Genomic DNA, 23,942 nt, shown 5'->3' with positions numbered 1-23,942 from the left:
ACACTTTCACTTTCTGTTCAAAGAAGAAAACTGGTTAACGGGTCCAGAGTCCAGAGCCGTTGAAAAACGGAGTTACGACACTCCCACAGACCGCTATTGGAACTTTGAAATGCGGAAGTAACGCGTGTCGTGGAGCCGCCGATTTCCAAACACTGATAGTTCAGGTGTTCTGACGAGAATGCTACCCATCGAGATTTGCTACTTACCGGTTATGCGCATGTGCAGACTCACAGTTGTTTTTTTGTTTTTTTGTTTTTTTTACAAACGGTACATTTTCCTGTTATAATGTATAATTTCCCTTTAAAAAATGCTTACTACCATAGTAATATTTGTAGGTCAGCCAGCTGAAAAAAAATAACTGAAAGTTTCAGTTACTATGAGGAAAGGTGTACTTTGACAAGTCAAAGATTGATATTTCATCATAATTTTTACTTTTCACACCGTTAATAAAAATAAATAAAAACGGGAGTCTACAGTATACAGTAGCTACTCATAACTTAGAATTGTATTATAGTTGTATTTCATACGACTTTAATCGGCATTCTGTGATCAATTCGCGCTACGGTAGCATTTTTCTTGCATTCAAATCTTCTCCCCCAAAACTTTACAATAAAAAAAATAAAAAGCATGAATGTTCCCAATTCAATTCCAGATTTTCTACACATAGGACGGTTTGGATCATTAAATTTATTGAGCTTCATTGGAGTTAGGCTATACAGTGTTTAGACAGAATTTCTGAAGTAAATGGCTATGAGCATTTACACAGCCATTACATTTAATAATGGCAAATGCTGGTATTTCATGTGCGTTCAGCCAATTAGTTTACATTTACGTCACAGATAGTTTGTGCTAGTTTAGACCCTACTCTAAAGGAGGGGCTAAATTAGTTCCTAGAATTAAAATCATTCCTAGTTCCTGCGGTGTGAACAAACCAAAACACAGGTACTTCCACCAATAGTTCTAGGAACTATGAAAAAGTTCCTCTGGTGCAAGATCACCAATAAATAGGGTGGGTATACTAGCATCCCTCAAAGTTTCAAGTCATTACTTATTGCGTTGTAATAGGCCTAGCCCAAAAATGTCCTGATAAAAAAAAAAAAGTTTAGACCCTGCTTTGTAGTAGAAGCTAAAATCGTTCCTACTGTATTTCTTCTGGAGTGAAGACAACAAAATCAAGGTACTACCGCCAATAGTTGGAAATATGAAAAGGTTCTGGTGCAAAAGCCCCCAGAAACAGGGCGGGTATATTAGCACCACTAAAAGGTGCAAGTCCTTACTTGGTAAATTATATTAAGTACAATATGGTTTCAGCATACACACTTGAACCACAATAGTTAATCAACAGGTAGCACAATATGATGCTATTGAAATGCCCCTTTGTGTTAGAATAAGTCCAACAAATGGCCTGGTCTATGTCTGGGGACATAGCTCAATAGACAGGCTTTTTAATAGTACACATCTGAACATAAACCATGTAGACTGGATAAATGTATTTGTGCAAGTAAGACAAGAAATATATTCACAACATTTATTAAACCACCAGAAGTCTCATGACATTTCTAGTTATTGTTGGCCATGGCCATATTCTTTAACGTTGATTGGGCCGACAGATGCTCTTTCCCAGTGTAGATCTGTGGAAGAAATGATTAGTGAGAACAAAAGCCTTGAATGACAATAAATTATCAGTGTTAGTCCATACCTGTAAGCAGTTGATCACTTCCACTTCTGATGCTACACGTTGTGTCACAGCAGCCACAAACCTGGTCAGATTCATCTGCAGACACCCACCTGACAGAACAAACCCTCAATTAAGGGAACGCAATTAATTCACATGTACACTTATCTAGCAGGAAACATACCCATTAGAAGAGAAGGAACAAGCTTTCTGTTCAGGGCTTGAGGTTGCTGCAGCCACCTTCAAAACACATGTGATGTAGACCTGCAGAGACAATTGTTTGTAAACCATGGATATCATATACAAAGAGTTGTACAACTTCAGGACATGCATACCAGCCCACTGTCTGCTTGCTGGAACCTGAAGGCCTCTAGCTGAAACCTCAGCTTATCAACTTGAGTCCTGGGCATAAAGCGAGACGTGGAGCCCGTGAGCTTGGCATCAACCAGGCACCTGTGAACAAAACCCAGTTAGAAATACACAACCCTTCTGGAAGCTGGGAGACATGAGGTAGCAGCTCTTACCCATTATTCTCAATAAAGGAGTATCTGGGGACAGAAGCGACATCAGGGACTGCAGTAGCCACACAGCTGTCCACAAACACACGGATGGGAACATGGTTGTACAAAAGCACAGATGCTTCAAGATTTATCATGTCACCCAGGAAGTACTGGTTAGAAGGTCTCTCAAATCTCCAGTCATCTGAAAAAGAATAAAAATAAATAATCTTAGCAGATGAAATCACATGCATTGTGCAAATCTGTATGGGCGACACCAACCAGTCATGAGCTTGAGGGAGAAGACGAACACATCCTCTGCAACCTTAGTTGAGGCATATGGGATCCAAGTGGGCATTAAGGCATTGCTGCTCAAATTATGTGTTCTGTGGGAGTTAAACAAGCGGTCATCTCTTGCCCATAAACTGCAGGATTAGAACATCCAGTGAACATGAATTCATTGAATCCTCACCTTGGATAGTGACACTCGATACCAACCACTGCACTACTACTCCTGGCAATAGGAACACCATATGAAGCCTCTTGTGGGGTGTAGATAATGTTGAACCTATAGACAAGCTCATCCTCAGTCACCTAAACAGAAAGGTTAACAGAACAGTCACATGGATGGTTCAGAATACCTAGGATTGTCACAACAGAACCTTACCATTGATGTGCTGCTACATCCATGCAGTTCAGACTCAAAGATCAGCACTTGAGCAGAAGAATCCTCTCCAGTTGCAGTACAGCCTCCCAGTGTGAAACCAGAGGACAACAGTGGGCGTCCAGTCCCAAAGAAGTCCTTCTTCACTTCCACATATACAGAGTTTTCTCCACACTGAGCAGCTACACTGTTGGCAGGGACAGGATTAGGCAACTCAAAAGGAACATCTGGCTGCTGTGGTTCCTCAGGTAGACTTGGAAAGCTCCACGTCAGTTTCGCCACTGGACCCTGCAACAGCTCCTTTAATTGAACACCCATGAGATCTTGAGAAGACTTTCCAGAGTCAGTCCTGACTGGTGTATGGACAGGAAACGTTTGTGGTGCAAATGCAATGTTACTGGGAACCAAAGACATCCTGGAATCAGACTGTTGAGGAGCTTGAGCGAATGTTCTAGGCCTAAACGCACTTGGACTCTGATTGTGTGCTGCTCTTGCTCTCCATTGTGCTTCAGAAAATCCAAGTGCAAGAATAAACACCAATCCAAATCCAACCTGCCAAAACCCCATTATTGCTAAGCTTGTTTCAATGACTCCTTAGGGTGCTCCCATCCACATTTATGCAGATGTAAATCACAATGGCTCCACCTCTCTCATGATGAGCTTAATTTTTCTCTGCAGCTGCCAATTAACTCAATCAATCTGTCACAGGTGAAAGTCATAGATTCTTAATTACACAGAATAAAATGAATTAACATATATGGGTGTTTTATTGGTAGCTAAATCAAATGATTGCTTATTTAAAAAACACAAACAACCTCAAGTCTTTTTGTGTCTTCCATTTTTTTTCAATTCATTAACATAGCCACAGACATAATTGAACACTAGAGTATCCAGAAAAATAAAGTTTAGTATGTTTCAGGTTTAGATTATAACCAACGCTCTTCCTTCACATCAACAGCAATCTTAACAGGCGTCTAAAATGAAGAACTTTAGATCAGAACCAAAGGATCAAATCATTATTTGATTATAGAGTCACTGATCTGTTTCTTTCCCATTACAACTTTTATGTTTAGGTTCAGGATTTATGACCCACTATGTACTTTTGATCACTTTAGCACCAACATCAGGTCGATTGCAATGAGCCTTGGTGACATAAGGGGCTTTCGCACCGGGTAGGTCTAGGAACTAGCCATCAGGGTAGCGCCCCTTCAAACCAATGGTTCCGCTGGGAATGTTTTCCTGGTTGCATTCGCACCGCCAGTAGGAACTAGAAGTGACGTAAGCCCCACTTGTTGTGACTTATTTTGACCACGCCAGAGCACACAGTGTTCATATGCTCGTTATTTTACGATTTGTCCGGTCTCTTGTTATTAGATGGACCTGTTATACATAAAGTAGACAGTAATGCAAAGTTATAAGCACATATCATGTGGTTGATGTCCAGTGTTGCTAGCTTAACAGAAATACTTGTTTCACTTGGTCCCCTCAGTTACAATGGATTTTCTCCTCAGCGTAAAGGTTGAGGTCCATCTATCACCGTTTTATGTTCCTAGAGTTTCTGAAGTAATAATAATATTTCATTACATTTATATAACATCTTTCTGGACACCCATAGCGCATCACATAGAGGGGGAATCTCCTCAACCACCAATGTGCAGCATCCACCTGGATGATGCGACAGCAGCCATATTGTGCCAGAACGCCCACCACACACCAGATCACTGGTGGAGAGGAGACAGAGTGAGTAAATATATAGACTATAATATTCGTTTACACAGCCTTTTTGATAATGGCAAGTGCTGGTGTTTTGCATGCATTCGGCCAATCAGCAAATACTTAGGTCACAGAGTTCCTATAGAGCTGGTTTAGACCCTGTTTTGTAGTAGAAACTAAAATCGTTCTTTGGTCTTCTGGAGTGAACACAACAAAATCAAGGTACTACCGCCAATAGTTGGAAATATGAAAAGGTTCTGGTGCAAAAGCCCCCATAAACAGGGTGGGTATATTAGCACCGCTCAAAGGTTCAAGTCCTTACTTGGTAAATTCTATTAAGTACAATATGGTTTCAGCATACACACTTGAACCACAGTAGTTAATCATCAGGTAAGCACAAGTATATGAAGCTATTGAAATGCCCTTTTGTGTTGGGATAAGTCCAACAAATGGCCTGGTCTATGTCTGGGGACGCATCTCAATAGAAAGGCTTTTTAATGGTACATATCTGAACAGAAACCATGTAAACTTGATAAATGTATTATTTGTGCAAGTAAAAGACAACTAACAAATATATTCACAACATTTATTAAACCACCAGAAGTCTCATGACATTCCTAGTTATTTTTGGCCATGGCCATATTCTTTAACGTTGATTGGGCCGACAGACGCTCTTTCCCAGCGTAGATCTGTGGAAGAAATGATTAGTGAGAACAAAAGCCATGAATGACAATAAGTTATCAGTGTTAGTCCATACCTGTAAGCAGTTGATCACTTCCACTTCTGATGCTACACGTTGTGTCACAGCAGCCACAAACCTGGTCAGAGTCATCTGCAGACACCCACCTGACAGAACAAACCCTCAATTAAGGGAATGCAACTAATTCACATGTACACTTATCTAGCAGGAAACATACCCATTAGAAGAGAAGGAACAAGCTTTATGTTCAGGGCTTGAGGTTGCTGCAGCCACCTTCAAAACACATGTGATGTAGACCTGCAGAGACAATTGTTTGTAAGCCATGGATATCATATACAAAGAGTTGTACAACTACAGGACATGCATACCAGCCCACTGTCTGCTTGCTGGAACCTGAAGGCCTCTAGCTGAAACCTCAGCTTATCAACTTGAGTCCTGGGCATAAAGCGAGACGTGGAGCCTGTGAGCTTGGCATCAACCAGGCACCTGTGAACAAAACCCAGTTATAAACACAACCCTTCTGGAAGCTGGGACACATGAGGTAGCACCTCTTACCCATTATTCTCAATAAAGGAGTATCTGGGGACAGAAGCGACATCAGGGACTGCAGTCGCCACGCAGCTGTCCACAAACACACGGATGGGAGCATGGTTGTACAAAAGCACAGATGCTTCAAGATTTATCATGTCACCCAGGAAGTACTGGTTAGAAGGTCTCTCAAATCTCCAGTCATCTGTAAAGAAAACAAGTCTTAAAGATTCAAATCATACTACAAATCTGTAATCTGTATGGGCTACACCAACCAGTCATGAGCTTGAGGGAGAAGACGAACACATCCTCTGCAACCTTAGTTGTGGCATATGGGATCCAAGTGGGCATTAAGGCATTGCTGCTCAAATTATGTGTTCTGTGGGAGTTAAACAAGCGGTCATCTCTTGCCCATAAACTGCAGGATTAGAACATCCAGTGAACATGAATTCATTGAATCCTCACCTTGGATAATGACACTCGATACCAACCACTGCACTACTACTCCTGACAATAGGAACACCATATGAAGCCTCTTGTGGGGTGTAGATAATGTTGAACCTATAGACAAGCTCATCCTCAGTTACCTAAATAAAGGTTAACAGAACAGTCACATGGATGGTTCAGAATACCTATGATTGTCACAACAGAACCTTACCATTGATGTGCTGCTACATCCATGCAGTTCAGACTCAAAGATCAGCACTTGTGCAGAAGAATCCTCTCCAGTTGCAGTACAGCCTCCCAGTGTGAAACCAGAGGACAACAGTGGGCGTCCAGTCCCAAAGAAGTCCTTCTTCACTTCCACATATACAGAGTTTTCTCCACACTGAGCAGCTACACTGTTGGCAGGGACAGGATTAGGCAACTCAAAAGGAACATCTGGCTGCTGTGGTTCCTCAGGTAGACTTGGAAAGCTCCACGTCAGTTTCGCCACTGGACCCTGCAACAGCTCCTTTAATTGAACACCCATGAGATCTTGAGAAGACTTTCCAGAGTCAGTCCTGACTTGTGTCTGGACCGGAAACATTTGTGGTGCAAATGCAATGTTACTGGGAACCAAAGACATCCTGGAATCAGACTGTTGAGGAGCTTGAGCGAATGTTCTAGGCCTAAACACACTTGGACTCTGATTGTGTGCGGCTCTTGCTCTCCATTGCGCTTCAGAAAATCTAAGTGCAAGAATAAACACCAATCCAAATCCAACCTGCCAAAACCCCATTATTGCTAAGCTTGTTTCAATGACTCCTTAGGGTGCTCCCATCCACATTTATGCAGATGTAAATCACAATGGCTCCACCTCTCTCGTGATGAGCTTAATTTTTCTCTGCAGCTGCCAATTAACTCAATCAATCTGTCACAGGTGAAAGTCATAGATTCTTTATTACACAGAATAAAATGAATTAACATATATGGGTGTTTTATTGGTAGCTAAATCAAATGATTGCTTATTTAAAAAACACAAACAACACAAACAACCTCAAGTCTTTTTGTGTCTTCCATTTTTTTTCAATTCATAAACATATCCACAGACATAATTGCACACTAGAGTATCCAGAATAATAAAGTTTAGTATGTTTCAGGTTTAGATTATAACCAACGCTCTTCCTTCACATCAACAGCAATCTTAACAGGCGTCTAAAAGGAAAAACTTTAGATCAGAACCAAAGGATCAAATCATTATTTGATTATAGATTTACTGATATGTTTCTTTCCCATTACAACTTTTATGTTTAGGTTTAGGATTTATGACCCACTATGTATTTTGATCACTTTAGCACCAACATCAGGTCGATTGCAATGAGCCTTGGTGACATAAGGGGCTTTCACACTGGGTAGTTCTAGGAACTAGCCATCAGGGTAGCGCCCCTTCAAACCAATGTTTCCCCTGGGAATGTTTTCCTGGTTGCGTTCGCACCGCCAGTAGGAACTAGAAGTGACGTAAGCCCCACTTGTTGTGACTTATTTTGACAAAGCCCGAGCACACAGTGTTCATATGCTCATTATTTTACGATTTGTCCGGTCTCATGTTATCAGATGGACCTGTTATACATAAAGTAGACAGTAATGCAAAGTTATTAGCACATATCATGTGGTTGATGTCCAGTGTTGCTGGGTTAGCAGAAATACTTGTTTCACTTGGTCCCCTCAGTTACAATGGATCCTCAGCGTAAAGGTTGAGGTCCATCTATCACCGTTTTATGTTCCTAGAGTTTCTGAAGTAATAATAATATTTCATTACATTTATATAGCACCATTCTGGACACCCAAAGCGCTTCACATAGAGGGGGGAATCTCCTCAACCACCAATGTGCAGCATCCACCTGGATGATGCTACAGCAGCCATATTGCACCAGAACGCCCACCACACACCAGATCACTGGTGGAGAGGAGACAGAGTGAGTAAATATATAGACTATAATATGCATTTACACAGCCTTTTTGATAATGGCAAGTGCTGGTGTTTTGCATGCATTCGGCCAATCAGCAAATACTTAGGTCACAGAGTTCCTATAGTGCTGGTTTAGACCCTGATTTGTAGTAGAAACTAAAAGCGTTCCTAATTCTTTTGGAGTGAACACAACAAAATCAAGGTACTACCGCCAATAGTTGGAAATACGAAAAGGTTCTGGTGCAAAAGCCCCCATAAACAGGGTGGGTATATTAGCACCACTCAAAGGTTCAAGTCCTTACTTGGTAAATTCTATTAAGTACAATATGGTTTCAGCATACACACTTGAACCACAATAGTTAATCATCGGGTAAGCACAAGTATATGAAGCTATTGAAATGCCCTTTTGTGTTGGAATAGGCCAAGTCCAACAAATGGCCTGGTCTACGTGTGGGGACACATCTAAATAGAAAGGCTTTTTAATGGTACATAATGTGAATAGAAACCATGTAAACTGGATAAATGTAGAATTTGTGCAAGTAAAAGACAACTAACAAATACAGTATATTCACAACATTTATTAAACCACCAGAAGTCTCATGACATTCCTAGTTATTGTTGGCCATGGCCATATTCTTTAACGTTGATTGGGCCGACAGATGCTCTTTCCCAGCGTAGATCTGTGGAAGAAATGATTAGTGAGAACAAAAGCCATAATTGACAATAAGTTATCAGTGTTAGTCCATACCTGTAAGCAGTTGATCACTTCCACTTCTGATGCTACACGTTGCGTCACAGCAGCCACAAACCTGGTCAGAGTCATCTGCAGACACCCACCTGACAGAACAAACCCTCAATTAAGGGAATGCAACTAATTCACGTGTACACTTATCTAGCAGGAAACATACCCATTAGAAGAGAAGGAACAAGCTTTCTGTTCAGGGCTTGAGGTTGCTGCAGCCACCTTCAAAACACATGTGATGTAGACCTGCAGAGACAATTGTTTGTAAACCATGGATATCATATACAAAGAGTTGTACAACTACAGGACATGCATACCAGCCCACTGTCTGCTTGCTGGAACCTGAAGGCCTCTAGCTGAAACCTCAGCTTATCAACTTCAGTCCTGGGCATAAAGCGAGACGTGGAGCCCGTGAGTTTGGCATCAACCAGGCACCTGTGAACAAAACCCAGTTAGAAATACACAACCCTTCTGGAAGCTGGGAGACATGAGGTAGCAGCTCTTACCCATTATTCTCAATAAAGGAGTATCTGGGGACAGAAGCGACATCAGGGACTGCAGTAGCCACGCAGCTGTCCACAAACACACGGATGGGAACATGGTTGTACAAAAGCACAGATGCTTCAAGATTTATCATGTCACCCAGGAAGTACTGGTTAGAAGGTCTCTCAAATCTCCAGTCATCTGAAAAGAAAACAAGTCTTAAAGATTATTCAAAAGCCTTCTACAAATCTGTAATCTGTATGGGCTGCACAAACCAGTCATGAGCTTGAGGGAGAAGACGAACACATCCTCTGCAACCTTAGTTGTGGCATATGGGATCCAAGTGGGCATTAAGGCATTGCTGCTCAAATTATGTGTTCTGTGGGAGTTAAACAAGCGGTCATCTCTTGCCCATAAACTGCAGGATTAGAACATCCAGTGAATATGAATTAATTGAATCCTCACCTTGGATAATGACACTCGATACCAACCACTGCACTACTACTCCTGACAATAGGAACACCATATGAAGCCTCTTGTGGGGTGTAGATAATATTGAACCTATAGACAAGCTCATCCTCAGTCACCTAAACAGAAAGGTTAGCAGAACAGTCACATTGATGGTTCAGAATACCTAGGATTTTCACAACAGAACCTTACCATTGATGTGCTGCTACATCCATGCAGTTCAGACTCAAAGATCAGCACTTGAGCAGAAGAATCCTCTCCAGTTGCAGTACAGCCTCCCAGTGTGAAACCAGAGGACAACAGTGGGCGTCCAGTCCCAAAGAAGTCCTTCTTCACTTCCACATATACAGAGTTTTCTCCACACTGAGCAGCTACACTGTTGGCAGGGACAGGATTAGGCAACTCAAAAGGAACATCTGGCTGCTGTGGTTCCTCAGGTAGACTTGGAAAGCTCCACATCAGTTTCGCCACTGGACCCTGCAACAGCTCCTTTAATTGAACACCCATGAGATCTTGAGAAGACTTTCCAGAGTCAGTCCTGACTTGTGTCTGTACAGGAAACGTTTGTGGTGCAAATGCAATGTTACTGGGAACCAAAGACATCCTGGAATCAGACTGTTGAGGAGCTTGAGCGAATGTTCTAGGCCTAAATGCACTTGGACTCTGATTGTGTGCTGCTCTTGCTCTCCATTGTGCTTCAGAAAATCCAAGTGCAAAAATAAACACCAATCCAAAACCAACCTGCCAAAACCCCATTATTGCTAAGCTTGTTTCAATGACACCTTAGGGTGCTCCCATCCACATTTATGCAGATGTAAATCACAATGGCTCCACCTCTCTCGTGATGAGCTTAATTTTTCTCTGCAGCTGCCAATTAACTCAATCAATCTGTCACAGGTGAAAGTCATAGATTCTTTATACGCAGAATAAAATGAATTAACGTTTATGGGTGTTTTATTGGTAGCTAAATGAAATGATTGCTTATTTTTAAAAAATAGATTGAAAGGATCAATCTTCTGAAACACAAACAACCTCAAGTCTTTTTGTGTCTTCCATTTTTTATCAATTCAGAAACATAGCCACAGACATAATTGCACACTAGAGTATGCAGAATAATAAAGTTTAGTATGTTTCAGGTTTAGATTATAACCAACGTTCTTCCTTCACATCAACAGCAATCTTAACAGGCGTCTAAAATGAAGAACTTTAGATCAAAACCAAAGGATCAAATCATTATTTGATTATAGATTCACTGATATGTTTCTTTCCCATTACAACTTTTATGTTTCAGGTTTAGATTATAACCAACGTTCTTCCTTCACATCAACAGCAATCTTAACAGGCGTCTAAAATGAAGAACTTTAGATCAGAACCAAAGGATCAAATCATTATTTGATTATAGAGTCACTGATATGTTTCTTTCCCATTACAACTTTTAGGTTTAGGATTTATGACCCACTATGTACTTTTGATCACTGTAGCACCAACATCAGGTCGATTGCAATGAGCCTTGGTGACATAAGGGGCTTTCGCACCGGGTAGGTCTAGGAAGTAGCCATCAGGGTAGCGCCCCTTCAAACCAATGGTTCTGCTGGGAATGTTTTCCTGGTTGCGTTCGCACCGCCAGTAGGAACTAGAAGTGACGTAAGCCCCACTTGTTGTGACTTATTTTGACCACGCCAGAGCACACAGTGTTCATATGCTCGTTATTTTACGATTTCTCCGGTCTCATGTTATTAGATGGACCTGTTATACATAAAGTAGACAGTAATGCAAAGTCGTAAGCAAAGTTCAGTGATTTCACTTAAATGGCAATGATAATTACCTATTAATTGTTATTTAAGTAAATTACTGAAGTTAAATGTACAAGTTTGACAAAAAATTATTAAAGAAGAAAGTTTCAAATGGCTTTAGAGGCTTTCGCATCTGAACTCTTCATCTATAATATGCATTTACACAGCCTTTTTGATAATGGCAAGCGCTGGTGTTTCGCATGCATTCGGCCAATCAGCAAATACTTAGGTCCCAGAGTTCCTATAGTGCTGGTTTAGACCCTGCTTTGTAGTAGAAGCTAAAATCGTTCCTAGTGCTTTTGGAGTGAACACAACAAACTCAAGGTACTACCGCCAATAGTTGGAACTATGAAAAGGTTCTGGTGCAAAAGCCCCCATAAACAGGGTGGGTATATTAGCACCACTCAAAGGTTCAAGTCCTTACTTGGTAAATTCTATTAAGTACAATATGGTTTCAGCATACACACTTGAACCACAATAGTTAATCATAGTAAGCACAAGTATATGAAGCTATTGAAATGCCCTTTTGTGTTGAAATAGGCCAAGTCCAACAAATGGCCTGGTCTATGTCTGGGGACGCATCTCAATAGAAAGGCTTTTTAATGGTACATATCTGAACAGAAACCATGTAAACTTGATAAATGTATTATGTGTGCAAGTAAAAGACAACTAACAAATATATTCACAACATTTATTAAAACCAGAAGTCTCATGACATTTCTAGTTATTGTTGGCCATGGCCATATTCTTTAACGTTGATTGGGCCGACAGACGCTCTTTCCCAGCGTAGATCTGTGGAAGAAATGATTAGTGAGAACAAAAGCCATGAATGACAATAAGTTATCAGTGTTAGTCCATACCTGTAAGCAGTTGATCACTTCCACTTCTGATGCTACACGTTGTGTCACAGCAGCCACAAACCTGGTCAGAGTCATCTGCAGACACCCACCTGACAGAACAAACCCTCAATTAAGGGAATGCAACTAATTCACATGTACACTTATCTAGCAGGAAACATACCCATTAGAAGAGAAGGAACAAGCTTTCTGTTCAGGGCTTGAGGTTGCTGCAGCCACCTTCAAAACACATGTGATGTAGACCTGCAGAGACAATTGTTTGTAAACCATGGATATCATATACAAAGAGTTGTACAACTTCAGGACATGCATACCAGCCCACTGTCTGCTTGCTGGAACCTGAAGGCCTCTAGCTGAAACCTCAGCTTATCAACTTCAGTCCTGGGCATAAAGCGAGACGTGGAGCCCGTGAGCTTGGCATCAACCAGGCACCTGTGAACAAAACCCAGTTAGAAATACACAACCCTTCTGGAAGCTGGGAGACATGAGGAAGCAGCTCTTACCCATTATTCTCAATAAAGGAGTATCTGGGGACAGAAGCAACATCAGGGACTGCAGTCGCCACACAGCTGTCCACAAACACACGGATGGGAACATGGTTGTACAAAAGCACAGATGCTTCAAGATTTATCATGTCACCCAGGAAGTACTGGTTAGAAGGTCTCTCAAATCTCCAGTCATCTGAAAAAGAATAAAAATAAATAATCTTAGCAGATGAATCACATGCATTGTGCAAATCTGTATGGGCTACACCAACCAGTCATGAGCTTGAGGGAGAAGACGAACACGTCCTCTGCAACCTTAGTTGAGGCATATGGGATCCAAGTGGGCATTAAGGCATTGCTGCTCAAATTATGTGTTCTGTGGGAGTTAAACAAGCGGTCATCTCTTGCCCATAAACTGCAGGATTAGAACATCCAGTGAACATGAATTCATTGAATCCTCACCTTGGATAATGACACTCGATACCAACCACTGCACTACTACTCCTGGCAATAGGAACACCATATGAAGCCTCTTGTGGGGCGTAGATAATGTTGAACCTATAGACAAGCTCATCCTCAGTCACCTAAACAGAAAGGTAAACAGAACAGTCACATGGATGGTTCAGAATACCTATGATTGTCACAACAGAACCTTACCATTGATGTGCTGCTACATCCATGCAGTTCAGACTCAAAGATCAGCACTTGTGCAGAAGAATCCTCTCCAGTTGCAGTACAGCCTCCCAGTGTGAAACCAGAGGACAACAGTGGGCGTCCAGTCCCAAAGAAGTCCTTCTTCACTTCCACATATACAGAGTTTTCTCCACACTGAGCAGCTACACTGTTGGCAGGGACAGGATTAGGCAACTCAAAAGGAACATCTGGCTGCTGTGGTTCCTCAGGTAGACTTGGAAAGCTCCACATCAGTTTCGCCACTGGACCCTGCAACAGCTCCTTTAATTGAACACCCATGAGATCTTGAGAAGACTTTCCAGAGTCAGTCCTGACTGGTGTCTGGACAGGAACCTGAGAGGGAAACCTTTGTGGTGCAAATGTCTGAAATGAATCAGTCTGTTGAGGAGCTTGAGCGAATGTTCTAGGCCTAAACGCACTTGGACTCTGATTGTGTGCTGCTCTTGCTCTCCATTGTGCTTCAGAAAATCCAAGTGCAAGAATAAACACCAATCCAAATCCAACCTGCCAAAACCCCATTATTGCTAAGCTTGTTTCAATGACTCCTTAGGGTGCTCCCATCCACATTTATGCAGATGTAAATCACAATGGCTCCACCTCTCTCGTGATGAGCTTAATTTTTCTCTGCGGCTGCCAATTAACTCAATCAATCTGTCACAGATGAAAGTCATTGATTCTTTACTATGCAGAATAAAATGAATTAACATATATGGGTGTTTTATTGGTAGCTAAATCAAATGATTGCTTATTTAAAAAAAATAGATTGAAAGGATCAATCCTCTGAAACACAAACAACCTCAAGTCTTTTTGTCTTCCATTTTTTTCAATTCATTAACATAGCCACAAACAAAATTGCACACTAGAGTATGCAGAATAATAAAGTTTAGTATGTTTCAGGTTTAGATTATAACCAACGCTCTTCCTTCACATCAACAGCAATCTTAACAGGCGTCTAAAATGAAGAACTTTAGATCAGAACCAAAGGATCAAATCATTATTTGATTATAGAGTCACTGATATGTTTCTTTCCCATTACAACTTTTAGGTTTAGGATTTATGACCCACTATGTACTTTTGATCACTGTAGCACCAACATCAGGTCGATTGCAATGAGCCTTGGTGACATAAGGGGCTTTCGCACCGGGTAGGTCTAGGAACTAGCCATCAGGGTAGCGCCCCTTCAAACCAATGGTTCCGCTGGGAATGTTTTCCTGGTTGCATTCGCACCGCCAGTAGGAACTAGAAGTGACGTAAGCCCCACTTGTTGTGACTTATTTTGACCACGCCAGAGCACACAGTGTTCATATGCTCGTTATTTTACGATTTGTCCGGTCTCATGTCATCAGATGGACCTGTTATACATAAAGTAGACAGTAATGCAAAGTTATAAGCACATATCATGTGGTTGATGTCCAGTGTTGCTAGCTTAACAGAAATACTTGTTTCACTTGGTCCCCTCAGTTGCAATGATTCTCTCCTCAGCGTAAAGGTTGAGGTCCATCTTTCACCGTTTTATGTTCCTAGAGTTTCTGAAATAATAATAATATTTCATTACATATATATATAGCCTTCTGGACACCCAAAGCGCTTCACATAGAGGGGGGAATCTCCTCAACCACCACCAATGTGCAGCATCCACCTGGATGATGCGACAGCAGCCATATTGCGACAGAACGCCCACCACACACCAGATCACTGGTGGAGAGGAGACAGAGTGAGTAAATATATAGACTATAATATGCATTTACACAGCCTTTTTAATAATGTCAAGTGCTGGTGTTTCGCATGCATTCGGCTAATCACCAAATACTTAGGTCACAGAGTTCCTATAGTGCTGGTTTAGACCCTGATTTGTAGTAGAAGCTAAAATCGTTGCTAGTTCTTCTGGAGTGAACACAACAAACTCAAGGTACTACCGCCAATAGTTGGAACTATGAAAAGGTTCTGGTGCAAAATTCCCCATAAACAGGGTGGGTATATTAGCACCACTCAAAGGTTCAAGTCCTTACTTGGTAAATTCTATTAAGTACAATATGGTTTCAGCATACACACTTGAACCACAATAGTTAATCATAGTAAGCACAAGTATATGAAGCTATTGAAATGCCCTTTTGTGTTGGAATAGGCCAAGGCCAACAAATGGCCTGGTCTATGTCTGGGGACGCATCTCAATAGAAAGACTTTTTAATGGTACATATCTGAACAGAAACCATGTAAACTTGATAAATGTATTATTTGTGCAAGTAAAAGACAACTAACAAATATATTCACAACATTTATTAAACCACCAGAAGTCTCATGACATTTCTAGTTATTGTTGGCCATGGCCATATTCTTTAACGTTGATTGGGCCGACAGACGCTCTTTCCCAGCGTAGATCTGTGGAAGAAATGATCAGTGAGAACAAAAGCCTTGATGACAATAAATTATCAGTGTTAGTCCATACCTGTAAGCAGTTGATCACTTCCACTTCTGATGCTACACGTTGTGTCACAGCAGCCACAAACCTGGTCAGAATCATCTGCAGACACCCACCTGACAGAACAAACCCTCAATTAAGGGAATGCAACTAATTCACATGTACACTTATCTAGCAGGAAACATACCCATTAGAAGAGAAGGAACAAGCTTTCTGTTCAGGGCTTGAGGTTGCTGCAGCCACCTTCAAAACACATGTGATGTAGACCTGCAGAGACAATTGTTTGTAAGCCATGGATATCATATACAAAGAGTTGTACAACTACATGACATGCATACCAGCCCACTGTCTGCTTGCTGGAACCTGAAGGCCTCTAGCTGAAACCTCAGCTTATCAACTTCAGTCCTGGGCATAAAGCGAGACGTGGAGCCTGTGAGCTTGGCATCAACCAGGCACCTGTGAACAGAAACCAGTTATAAACACAACCCTTCTGGAAGCTGGGACACATGAGGTAGCACCTCTTACCCATTATTCTCAATAAAGGAGTATCTGGGGACAGAAGCGACATCAGGGACTGCAGTAGCCACGCAGCTGTCCACAAACACACGGATGGGAACATGGTTGTACAAAAGCACAGATGCTTCAAGATTTATCATGTCACCCAGGAAGTACTGGTTAGAAGGTCTCTCAAATCTCCAGTCATCTGAAAAAGAATAAAAATAAATAATCTTAGCAGATGAAATCACATGCATTGTGCAAATCTGTATGGGCTACACCAACCAGTCATGAGCTTGAGGGAGAAGACGAACACAGCCTCTGCAACCTTAGTTGAGGCATATGGGATCCAAGTGGGCATTAAAGCATTGCTGCTCAAATTATGTGTTCTGTGGGAGTTAAACAAGCAGTCATCTCTTGCCCATAAACTGCAGGATTAGAACATCCAGTGAACATGAATTCATTGAATCCTCACCTTGGATAATGACACTCGATACCAACCACTGCACTACTACTCCTGACAATAGGAACACCATATGAAGCCTCTTGTGGGGTGTAGATAATGTTGAACCTATAGACAAGCTCATCCTCAGTTACCTAAACAGAAAGGTTAGCAGAACAGTCACATGGATGGTTCAGAATACCTATGATTATCACAACAGAACCTTACCATTGATGTGCTGCTACATCCATGCAGTTCAGACTCAAAGATCAGCACTTGAGCAGAAGAATCCTCTCCAGTTGCAGTACAGCCTCCCAGTGTGAAACCAGAGGACAACAGTGGGCGTCCAGTCCCAAAGAAGTCCTTCTTCACTTCCACATATACAGAGTTTTCTCCACACTGAGCAGCTACACTGTTGGCAGGGACAGGATTAGGCAACTCAAAAGGAACATCTGGCTGCTGTTGTTCCTCAGGTAGACTTGGAAAGCTCCACGTCAGTTTCGCCACTGGACCCTGCAACAGCTCCTTTAATTGAACACCCATGAGATCTTGAGAAGACTTTCCAGAGTCAGTCCTGACTGGTGTCTGGACAGGAACCTGAGAGGGAAACCTTTGTGGTGCAAATGTCTGAAATGAATCAGTCTGTTGAGGAGATTGAGCGAATGTTCTAGGCCTAAACGCACTTGGACTCTGATTGTGTGCCGCTCTTGCTCTCCATTGTGCTTCAGAAAATCCAAGTGCAAGAATAAACACCAATCCAAATCCAACCTGCCAAAACCCCATTATTGCTAAGCTTGTTTCAATGACTCCTTAGGGTGCTCCCATCCACATTTATGCAGATGTAAATCACAATGGCTCCACCTCTCTCGTGATGAGCTTAATTTTTCTCTGCAGCTGCCAATTAACTTAATCAATCTGTCACAGATGAAAGTCATAGATTCTTTACTATGCAGAATAAAATGAATTAACATATATGGGTGTTTTATTGTAAGCTAAATCAAATGATTGCTTATTTAAAAAAAATAGATTGAAAGGATCAATCCTCTGAAACACAAACAACCTCAAGTCTTTTTGTCTTCCATTTTTTTCAATTCATTAACATAGCCACAAACAAAATTGCACACTAGAGTATGCAGAATAATAAAGTTTAGTATGTTTCAGGTTTAGATTATAACCAACGCTCTTCCTTCACATCAACAGCAATCTTAACAGGCGTCTAAAATGAAGAACTTTAGATCAGAACCAAAGGATCAAATCATTATTTGATTATAGATTCACTGATATGTTTCTTTCCCATTACAACTTTTAGGTTTAGGATTTATGACCCACTATGTACTTTTGATCACTGTAGCACCAACATCAGGTCGATTGCAATGAGCCTTGGTGACATAAGGGGCTTTCGCACCGGGTAGGTCTAGGAACTAGCCATCAGGGTAACGCCCCTTCAAACCAATGGTTCCGCTGGGAATGTTTTCCTGGTTGCATTCGCACCGCCAGTAGGAACTAGAAGTGACGTAAGCCCCACTTGTTGTGACTTATTTTGACCACGCCAGAGCACACAGTGTTCATATGCTCATTATTTTACGATTTGTCCGGTCTCATGTCATCAGATGGACCTGTTATACATAAAGTAGACAGTAATGCAAAGTTATTAGCACATATCATGTGGTTGATGTTCAGTGTTGCTAGCTTAACAGAAATACTTGTTTCACTTGGTCCCCTCAGTTGCAATGATTCTCTCCTCAGCGTAAAGGTTGAGGTCCATCTTTCACCGTTTTATGTTCCTAGAGTTTCTGAAATAATAATAATATTTCATTACATTTATATATCGCCTTTCTGGACACCCAAAGCGCTTCACATAGAGGGGGAATCTCCTCAACCACCACCAATGTGCAGCATCCACCTGGATGATGCAACAGCAGCCATATTGCGCCAGAACACCCACCACACACAACATCACTGGTGGAGAGGAAACAGAGTGAGTAAATATATAGACTATAATATTCATTTACACAGCCTTTTTGATAATGGCAAGTGCTGGTGTTTTGCATGCATTCAGCCAATCAGCAAATACTTAGGTCACAGAGTTCCTATATTGCTGGTTTAGACCCTGCTTTGTAGTAGAAGCTAAAATCGTTGCTAGTTCTTTTGGAGTGAACACAACAAAATCAAGGTACTACCGCCAATAGTTGGAACTATGAAAAGGTTCTGGTGCAAAAGCCCCCATAAACAGGGCGGGTATATTAGCACCGCTCAAAGGTTCAAGTCCTTACTTGGTAAATTCTATTAAAGGGTTAGTTCACCCAAAAATGAAAATTAAGTCATTAATTACTCACCCCCATGCTGTACCAACCCCGTAAGACCTTCGTTCGTCTTCGGAACACAAATGAAGATATTTTTGATTAAATTTGAGAGCTGTATAACTACCACATTGGCTCCTAAAGGACTGCCTCTTGACGGCCCAGAAAGTCAATGAAGAAAATGTTTAAATATCCCAAGTGACTACCGTGGCTCAACTATATGTTTATCAAGCGACGCGAATACTTTTTGTGCGAAAAAACAAACAAAAATAACGAGTTTATTCGACTATTTCTTTTCTTCCTTGTAGGCCAGAACGAGACTTCCTTATAGATTTCCACGACGCATGCGCGAGAATTGCGATCTAAGCTGGTGTGAGCAGATCGCAAATCTCGCGCATGCGTCGTGGAAATCTAAGGAATTCTCGTTCTGGCCTACAAGGAAGAAAAGAAATAGTCGAATAAACTCGTTATTTTTGTTTGTTTTTTCGCACAAAAAGTATTCGCGTCGCTTGATAAACATATAGTTGAGCCACGGTAGTCACTTGGGATATTTAAACATTTTCTTCATTGACTTTCTGGGCCGTCAAGAGGCAGTCCTTTAGGAGCCAATGTGGTAGTTATACAGCTCTCAAATTTAATCAAAAATATCTTCATTTGTGTTCCGAAGACGAACGAAGGTCTTACGGGGTTGGTACAGCATGGGGGTGAGTAATTAATGACTTAATTTTCATTTTTGGGTGAACTAACCCTTTAAGTACAATATGGTTTCAGGATAAACACTTGAACCACAATAGTTAATCATAGTAAGCACAAGTATATGATGCTATTGAAATGCCCTTTTGTGTTGGGATAAGTCCAACAAATCGCCTGGTCTATGTCTGGGGATGCATCTCAATAGAAAGGCTTTTTAATGGTACATATCTGAACAGAAACCATGTAAACTGGATAAATGTAGTATTTGTGCAAGTAAAAGACAACTAACAAATTTATTCACAACATTTATTAAACCACCAGAAGTCTCATGACATTTCTAGTTATTGTTGGCCATGGCCATATTCTTTAACGTTGATTGGGCCGACAGATGCTCTTTCCCAGCGTAGATCTGTGGAAGAAATGATTAGTGAGAACAAAAGCCATGAATGACAATAAATTATCAGTGTTAGTTCATACCTGTAAGCAGTTGATCACTTCCACTTCTGATGCTACATGTTGTGTCACAGCAGCCACAAACCTGGTCAGAATCATCTGCAGACACCCACCTGACAGAACAAACCCTCAATTAAGGGAATGCAACTAATTCACATGTACACTTATCTAGCAGGAAACATACCCATTAGAAGAGAAGGAACAAGCTTTCTGTTCAGGGCTTGAGGTTGCTGCAGCCACCTTCAAAACACATGTGATGTAGACCTGCAGAGACAATTGTTTGTAAACCATGGATATCATATACAAAGAGTTGCACAACTTCAGGACATGCATACCAGCCCACTGTCTGCTTGCTGGAACCTGAAGGCCTCTAGCTGAAACCTCAGCTTATCAACTTGAGTCCTGGGCATAAAGCGAGACGTGGAGCCCGTGAGCTTGGCATCAACCAGGCACCTGTGAACAAAACCCAGTTAGAAATACACAACCCTTCTGGAAGCTGGGAGACATGAGGAAGCAGCTTACCCATTATTCTCAATAAAGGAGTATCTGGGGACAGAAGCAACATCAGGGACTGCAGTAGCCACGCAGCTGTCCACAAACACACGGATGGGAAAGTGGTTGTACAAAAGCACAGATGCTTCAAGATTTATCATGTCACCCAGGAAGTACTGGTTAGAAGGTCTCTCAAATCTCCAGTCATCTGCAAAGAAAACAAAAGTCTTAAAGATTATTTAAAAGCATTCTACAAATCTGTAATCTGTATGGGCTACACCAACCAGTCATGAGCTTGAGGGAGAAGACGAACACATCCTCTGCAACCTTAGTTGAGGCATATGGGATCCAAGTGGGCATTAAGGCATTGCTGCTCAAATTATGTGTTCTGTGGGAGTTAAACAAGCAGTCATCTCTTGCCCAAAAACTGCAGGATTAGAACATCCAGTGAACATGAATTCATTGAATCCTCACCTTGGATAATGACACTCGATACCAACCACTGCACTACTACTCCTGACAATAGGAACACCATATGAAGCCTCTTGTGGGGTGTAGATAATGTTAAACCTATAGACAAGCTCATCCTCAGTCACCTAAACAGAAAGGTTAGCAGAACAGTCACATTGATGGTTCAGAATACCTATGATTGTCACAACAGAACCTTACCATTGATGTGCTGCTACATCCATGCAGTTCAGACTCAAAGATCAGCACTTGAGCAGAAGAATCCTCTCCAGTTGCAGTACAGCCTCCCAGTGTGAAACCAGAGGACAACAGTGGGCGTCCAGTCCCAAAGAAGTCCTTCTTCACTTCCACATATACAGAGTTTTCTCCACACTGAGCAGCTACACTGTTGGCAGGGACAGGATTAGGCAACTCAAAAGGAACATCTGGCTGCTGTGGTTCCTCAGGTAGACTTGGAAAGCTCCACGTCAGTTTCGCCACTGGACCCTGCAACAGCTCCTTTAATTGAACACCCATGAGATCTTGAGAAGACTTTCCAGAGTCAGTCCTGACTTGTGTCTGGACAGGAAATGTTTGTGGTGCAAATGCAATGTTACTGGGAACCAAAGATATCCTGGAATCAGCCTGTTGAGGAGCTTGAGCGAATGTTCTAGGCCTAAACGCACTTGGACTCTGATTGTGTGCTGCTCTTGCTCTCCATTGTGCTTCAGAAAATCCAAGTGCAAGAATAAACACCAATCCAAATCCAACCTGCCAAAACCCCATTATTGCTAAGCTTGTTTCAATGACTCCTTAGGGTGCTCCCATCCACATTTATGCAGATGTAAATCACAATGGCTCCACCTCTCTCATGATGAGCTTAATTTTTCTCTGCAGCTGCCAATTAACTCAATCAATCTGTCACAGATGAAAGTCATTGATTCTTAATTACACAGAATAAAATGAATTAACATATATGGGGGTTTTATTGGTGGCTAAATCAAATGATTGCTAATTTTTTTTTAAATAGATTGAAAGGATCAGTCTTCTGAAACACAAACAACCTCAAGTCTTTTTGTGTCTTCCATGTTTTATCAATTCAGAAACATAGCCACAGACATAATTGCACACTAGAGTATGCAGAATAATAAAGTTTAGTATGTTTCAGGTTTAGATTAAGAAATGTTTTTCCCTCACATCAACAGCAATCTTAACAGGCGTCTGAAATGGAGAAATTTAGTTCAGGACCAAAAGAATGCAGGATCATAACATTATTTGATTATAGATTCACTGATATGTTTTCTCTCCATTGGAACTGTTATGTTTAGGTTGAGTGTTTGTGGATTCATTGTAGGCTTCATTATTTCTTGAACTAGGCCTACACAATATAATTAATGGTCAGCACCGAAAGACTATAATCTGAATGGTCTACTATAACAACTTAATGTAAAATACAAAAGTTAAGCTCAATAGACAGTAAGAACTCATTTCGGTGCCTGAGCTGAAGGCAGGGAGCGGCAGCATTGGGGAAACTGAGTAGGACGACGACGGAGAGTAGGACAAGTGGGGTCTGTCAGGTGCTCCTGAAGGCAAATACCTTAGACTTCCTGCACTGGTCTACAGTAGACGGTACACCGTCTACCCAGAGGAGCAGTTGGACTTTGTAGTAAGATTAGGAGGAACACCTTGATGCTCGATACAATAATCGATATGTTGCCGTCAAATAGCAATATTTGTATTAACAAAATAAGGCACTCTAAATATATTTCCCTGCTCCCAGAGTCGCTACTTCATGGGTCCTCGAGGTGGCGCTCAACATGTAAACGTTAAACGTGGACATACGTTAACTAGCCTAGAAAAAGAGGTTTTTAACAGGGTGGTGGAAACCAGTGCGAGTAGCAGTGTTGTAGTCGAGACCACCTCACTCGAGTCCGAGTCCAGACCGAGACCAGAGAGAGTCGAGTCCGAGTCAAGACCGAGTCCATAGAGAGTCGAGTCCGAGTCGAGTCCGAGACCAGAGACGGTCGAGTCCGAGTCGAGACCGAGACCAGTGAGGGTTGATTACCTAATTTACTTTTATTTACTTAGAGAAATCCTTTTTTTATTTTACTGAATTTACTTAGTTAAAAAATATGATCAGTTTAGGGTAAAAAGGCCACATAGTAGGTGGTGTTAAAAGTAATTTTATTACAATTTGTCATGCGCAGTTGCGCACTAGAAAATTACCAATCACTGGGCGTGTCAATCAATTTAAAAAAATATTTTATTAAAATACATTAATAATCATGAAAAATATTTTTAATTGAACTCGAGTGGACTCGGGAATAATTCCAAGTCCTAAAAAAAAATATATATATAAGAGATCCGCTGATAGATGGCTGTTTCCAACACTCCTGTGCATACCTGTGTAAGCGCTTGGAGAAGAGCGCCAAAGATGTCTATTTACAATAGCTGTTTCATGATATTAACAGTATTTGTGAGCCATGTATCTTTGCCCGGGGCACTTTTGGG

General features: G+C 41.4%; 6 protein-coding genes across 6 annotated transcripts; all 6 read right to left on the bottom strand.

Moving 5' to 3' along the window:
- Positions 1-1,514: 1,514 nt before the first annotated feature.
- LOC148981976 (zona pellucida sperm-binding protein 3-like) lies at positions 1,515-3,442 on the bottom strand. The gene is made up of 8 exons (XM_039687127.2): positions 2,840-3,442; positions 2,645-2,766; positions 2,455-2,558; positions 2,200-2,377; positions 2,011-2,128; positions 1,860-1,939; positions 1,700-1,788; positions 1,515-1,631 (listed from the first exon to the last, which is right to left on the bottom strand). The coding sequence occupies exons 1-8, from the start codon at positions 3,401-3,403 to the stop codon at positions 1,564-1,566; spliced, it is 1,323 nt and encodes a 440-aa protein (XP_039543061.2). The 5' UTR covers positions 3,404-3,442; the 3' UTR covers positions 1,515-1,563.
- Positions 3,443-4,867: 1,425 nt separating this feature from the next.
- LOC120489899 (zona pellucida sperm-binding protein 3) lies at positions 4,868-7,031 on the bottom strand. The gene is made up of 8 exons (XM_039687129.2): positions 6,436-7,031; positions 6,243-6,364; positions 6,053-6,156; positions 5,805-5,982; positions 5,618-5,735; positions 5,467-5,546; positions 5,307-5,395; positions 4,868-5,238 (listed from the first exon to the last, which is right to left on the bottom strand). The coding sequence occupies exons 1-8, from the start codon at positions 6,997-6,999 to the stop codon at positions 5,171-5,173; spliced, it is 1,323 nt and encodes a 440-aa protein (XP_039543063.2). The 5' UTR covers positions 7,000-7,031; the 3' UTR covers positions 4,868-5,170.
- A 1,701-nt stretch (positions 7,032-8,732) lies between these two features.
- LOC120489898 (zona pellucida sperm-binding protein 3) lies at positions 8,733-10,659 on the bottom strand. Its single transcript, XM_039687124.2, has 8 exons — positions 10,055-10,659; positions 9,860-9,981; positions 9,670-9,773; positions 9,418-9,595; positions 9,229-9,346; positions 9,078-9,157; positions 8,918-9,006; positions 8,733-8,849 (listed from the first exon to the last, which is right to left on the bottom strand). Exons 1-8 carry the CDS (start codon positions 10,616-10,618, stop codon positions 8,782-8,784), a joined length of 1,323 nt encoding a protein of 440 aa, XP_039543058.2. The 5' UTR covers positions 10,619-10,659; the 3' UTR covers positions 8,733-8,781.
- A 1,627-nt stretch (positions 10,660-12,286) lies between these two features.
- Positions 12,287-14,280, bottom strand: LOC148981975 (zona pellucida sperm-binding protein 3-like). The gene is made up of 8 exons (XM_089128203.1): positions 13,655-14,280; positions 13,460-13,581; positions 13,270-13,373; positions 13,016-13,193; positions 12,827-12,944; positions 12,676-12,755; positions 12,516-12,604; positions 12,287-12,447 (listed from the first exon to the last, which is right to left on the bottom strand). Exons 1-8 carry the CDS (start codon positions 14,207-14,209, stop codon positions 12,380-12,382), a joined length of 1,314 nt encoding a protein of 437 aa, XP_088984329.1. The 5' UTR covers positions 14,210-14,280; the 3' UTR covers positions 12,287-12,379.
- Positions 14,281-15,952: 1,672 nt separating this feature from the next.
- LOC148981974 (zona pellucida sperm-binding protein 3-like) lies at positions 15,953-17,872 on the bottom strand. Its single transcript, XM_039687126.2, has 8 exons — positions 17,275-17,872; positions 17,080-17,201; positions 16,890-16,993; positions 16,635-16,812; positions 16,448-16,565; positions 16,297-16,376; positions 16,137-16,225; positions 15,953-16,069 (listed from the first exon to the last, which is right to left on the bottom strand). Exons 1-8 carry the CDS (start codon positions 17,827-17,829, stop codon positions 16,002-16,004), a joined length of 1,314 nt encoding a protein of 437 aa, XP_039543060.2. The 5' UTR covers positions 17,830-17,872; the 3' UTR covers positions 15,953-16,001.
- Positions 17,873-20,333: 2,461 nt separating this feature from the next.
- On the bottom strand, positions 20,334-22,261 carry LOC148981973 (zona pellucida sperm-binding protein 3-like). Its single transcript, XM_089128201.1, has 8 exons — positions 21,654-22,261; positions 21,459-21,580; positions 21,269-21,372; positions 21,015-21,192; positions 20,828-20,945; positions 20,677-20,756; positions 20,517-20,605; positions 20,334-20,448 (listed from the first exon to the last, which is right to left on the bottom strand). The coding sequence occupies exons 1-8, from the start codon at positions 22,215-22,217 to the stop codon at positions 20,381-20,383; spliced, it is 1,323 nt and encodes a 440-aa protein (XP_088984327.1). The 5' UTR covers positions 22,218-22,261; the 3' UTR covers positions 20,334-20,380.
- Between the last annotated feature and the right edge of the window lie 1,681 nt (positions 22,262-23,942).

This window comes from Pimephales promelas, chromosome 3, assembly GCF_988280905.1.
Source record: "Pimephales promelas chromosome 3, fPimPro1.hap1.1, whole genome shotgun sequence".
NCBI classification, from domain to species: Eukaryota; Metazoa; Chordata; class Actinopteri; order Cypriniformes; family Leuciscidae; genus Pimephales; species Pimephales promelas.
Note: the sequence above shows the minus strand (reverse complement) of the source record. Positions and strands in the feature narration are given on the sequence as shown.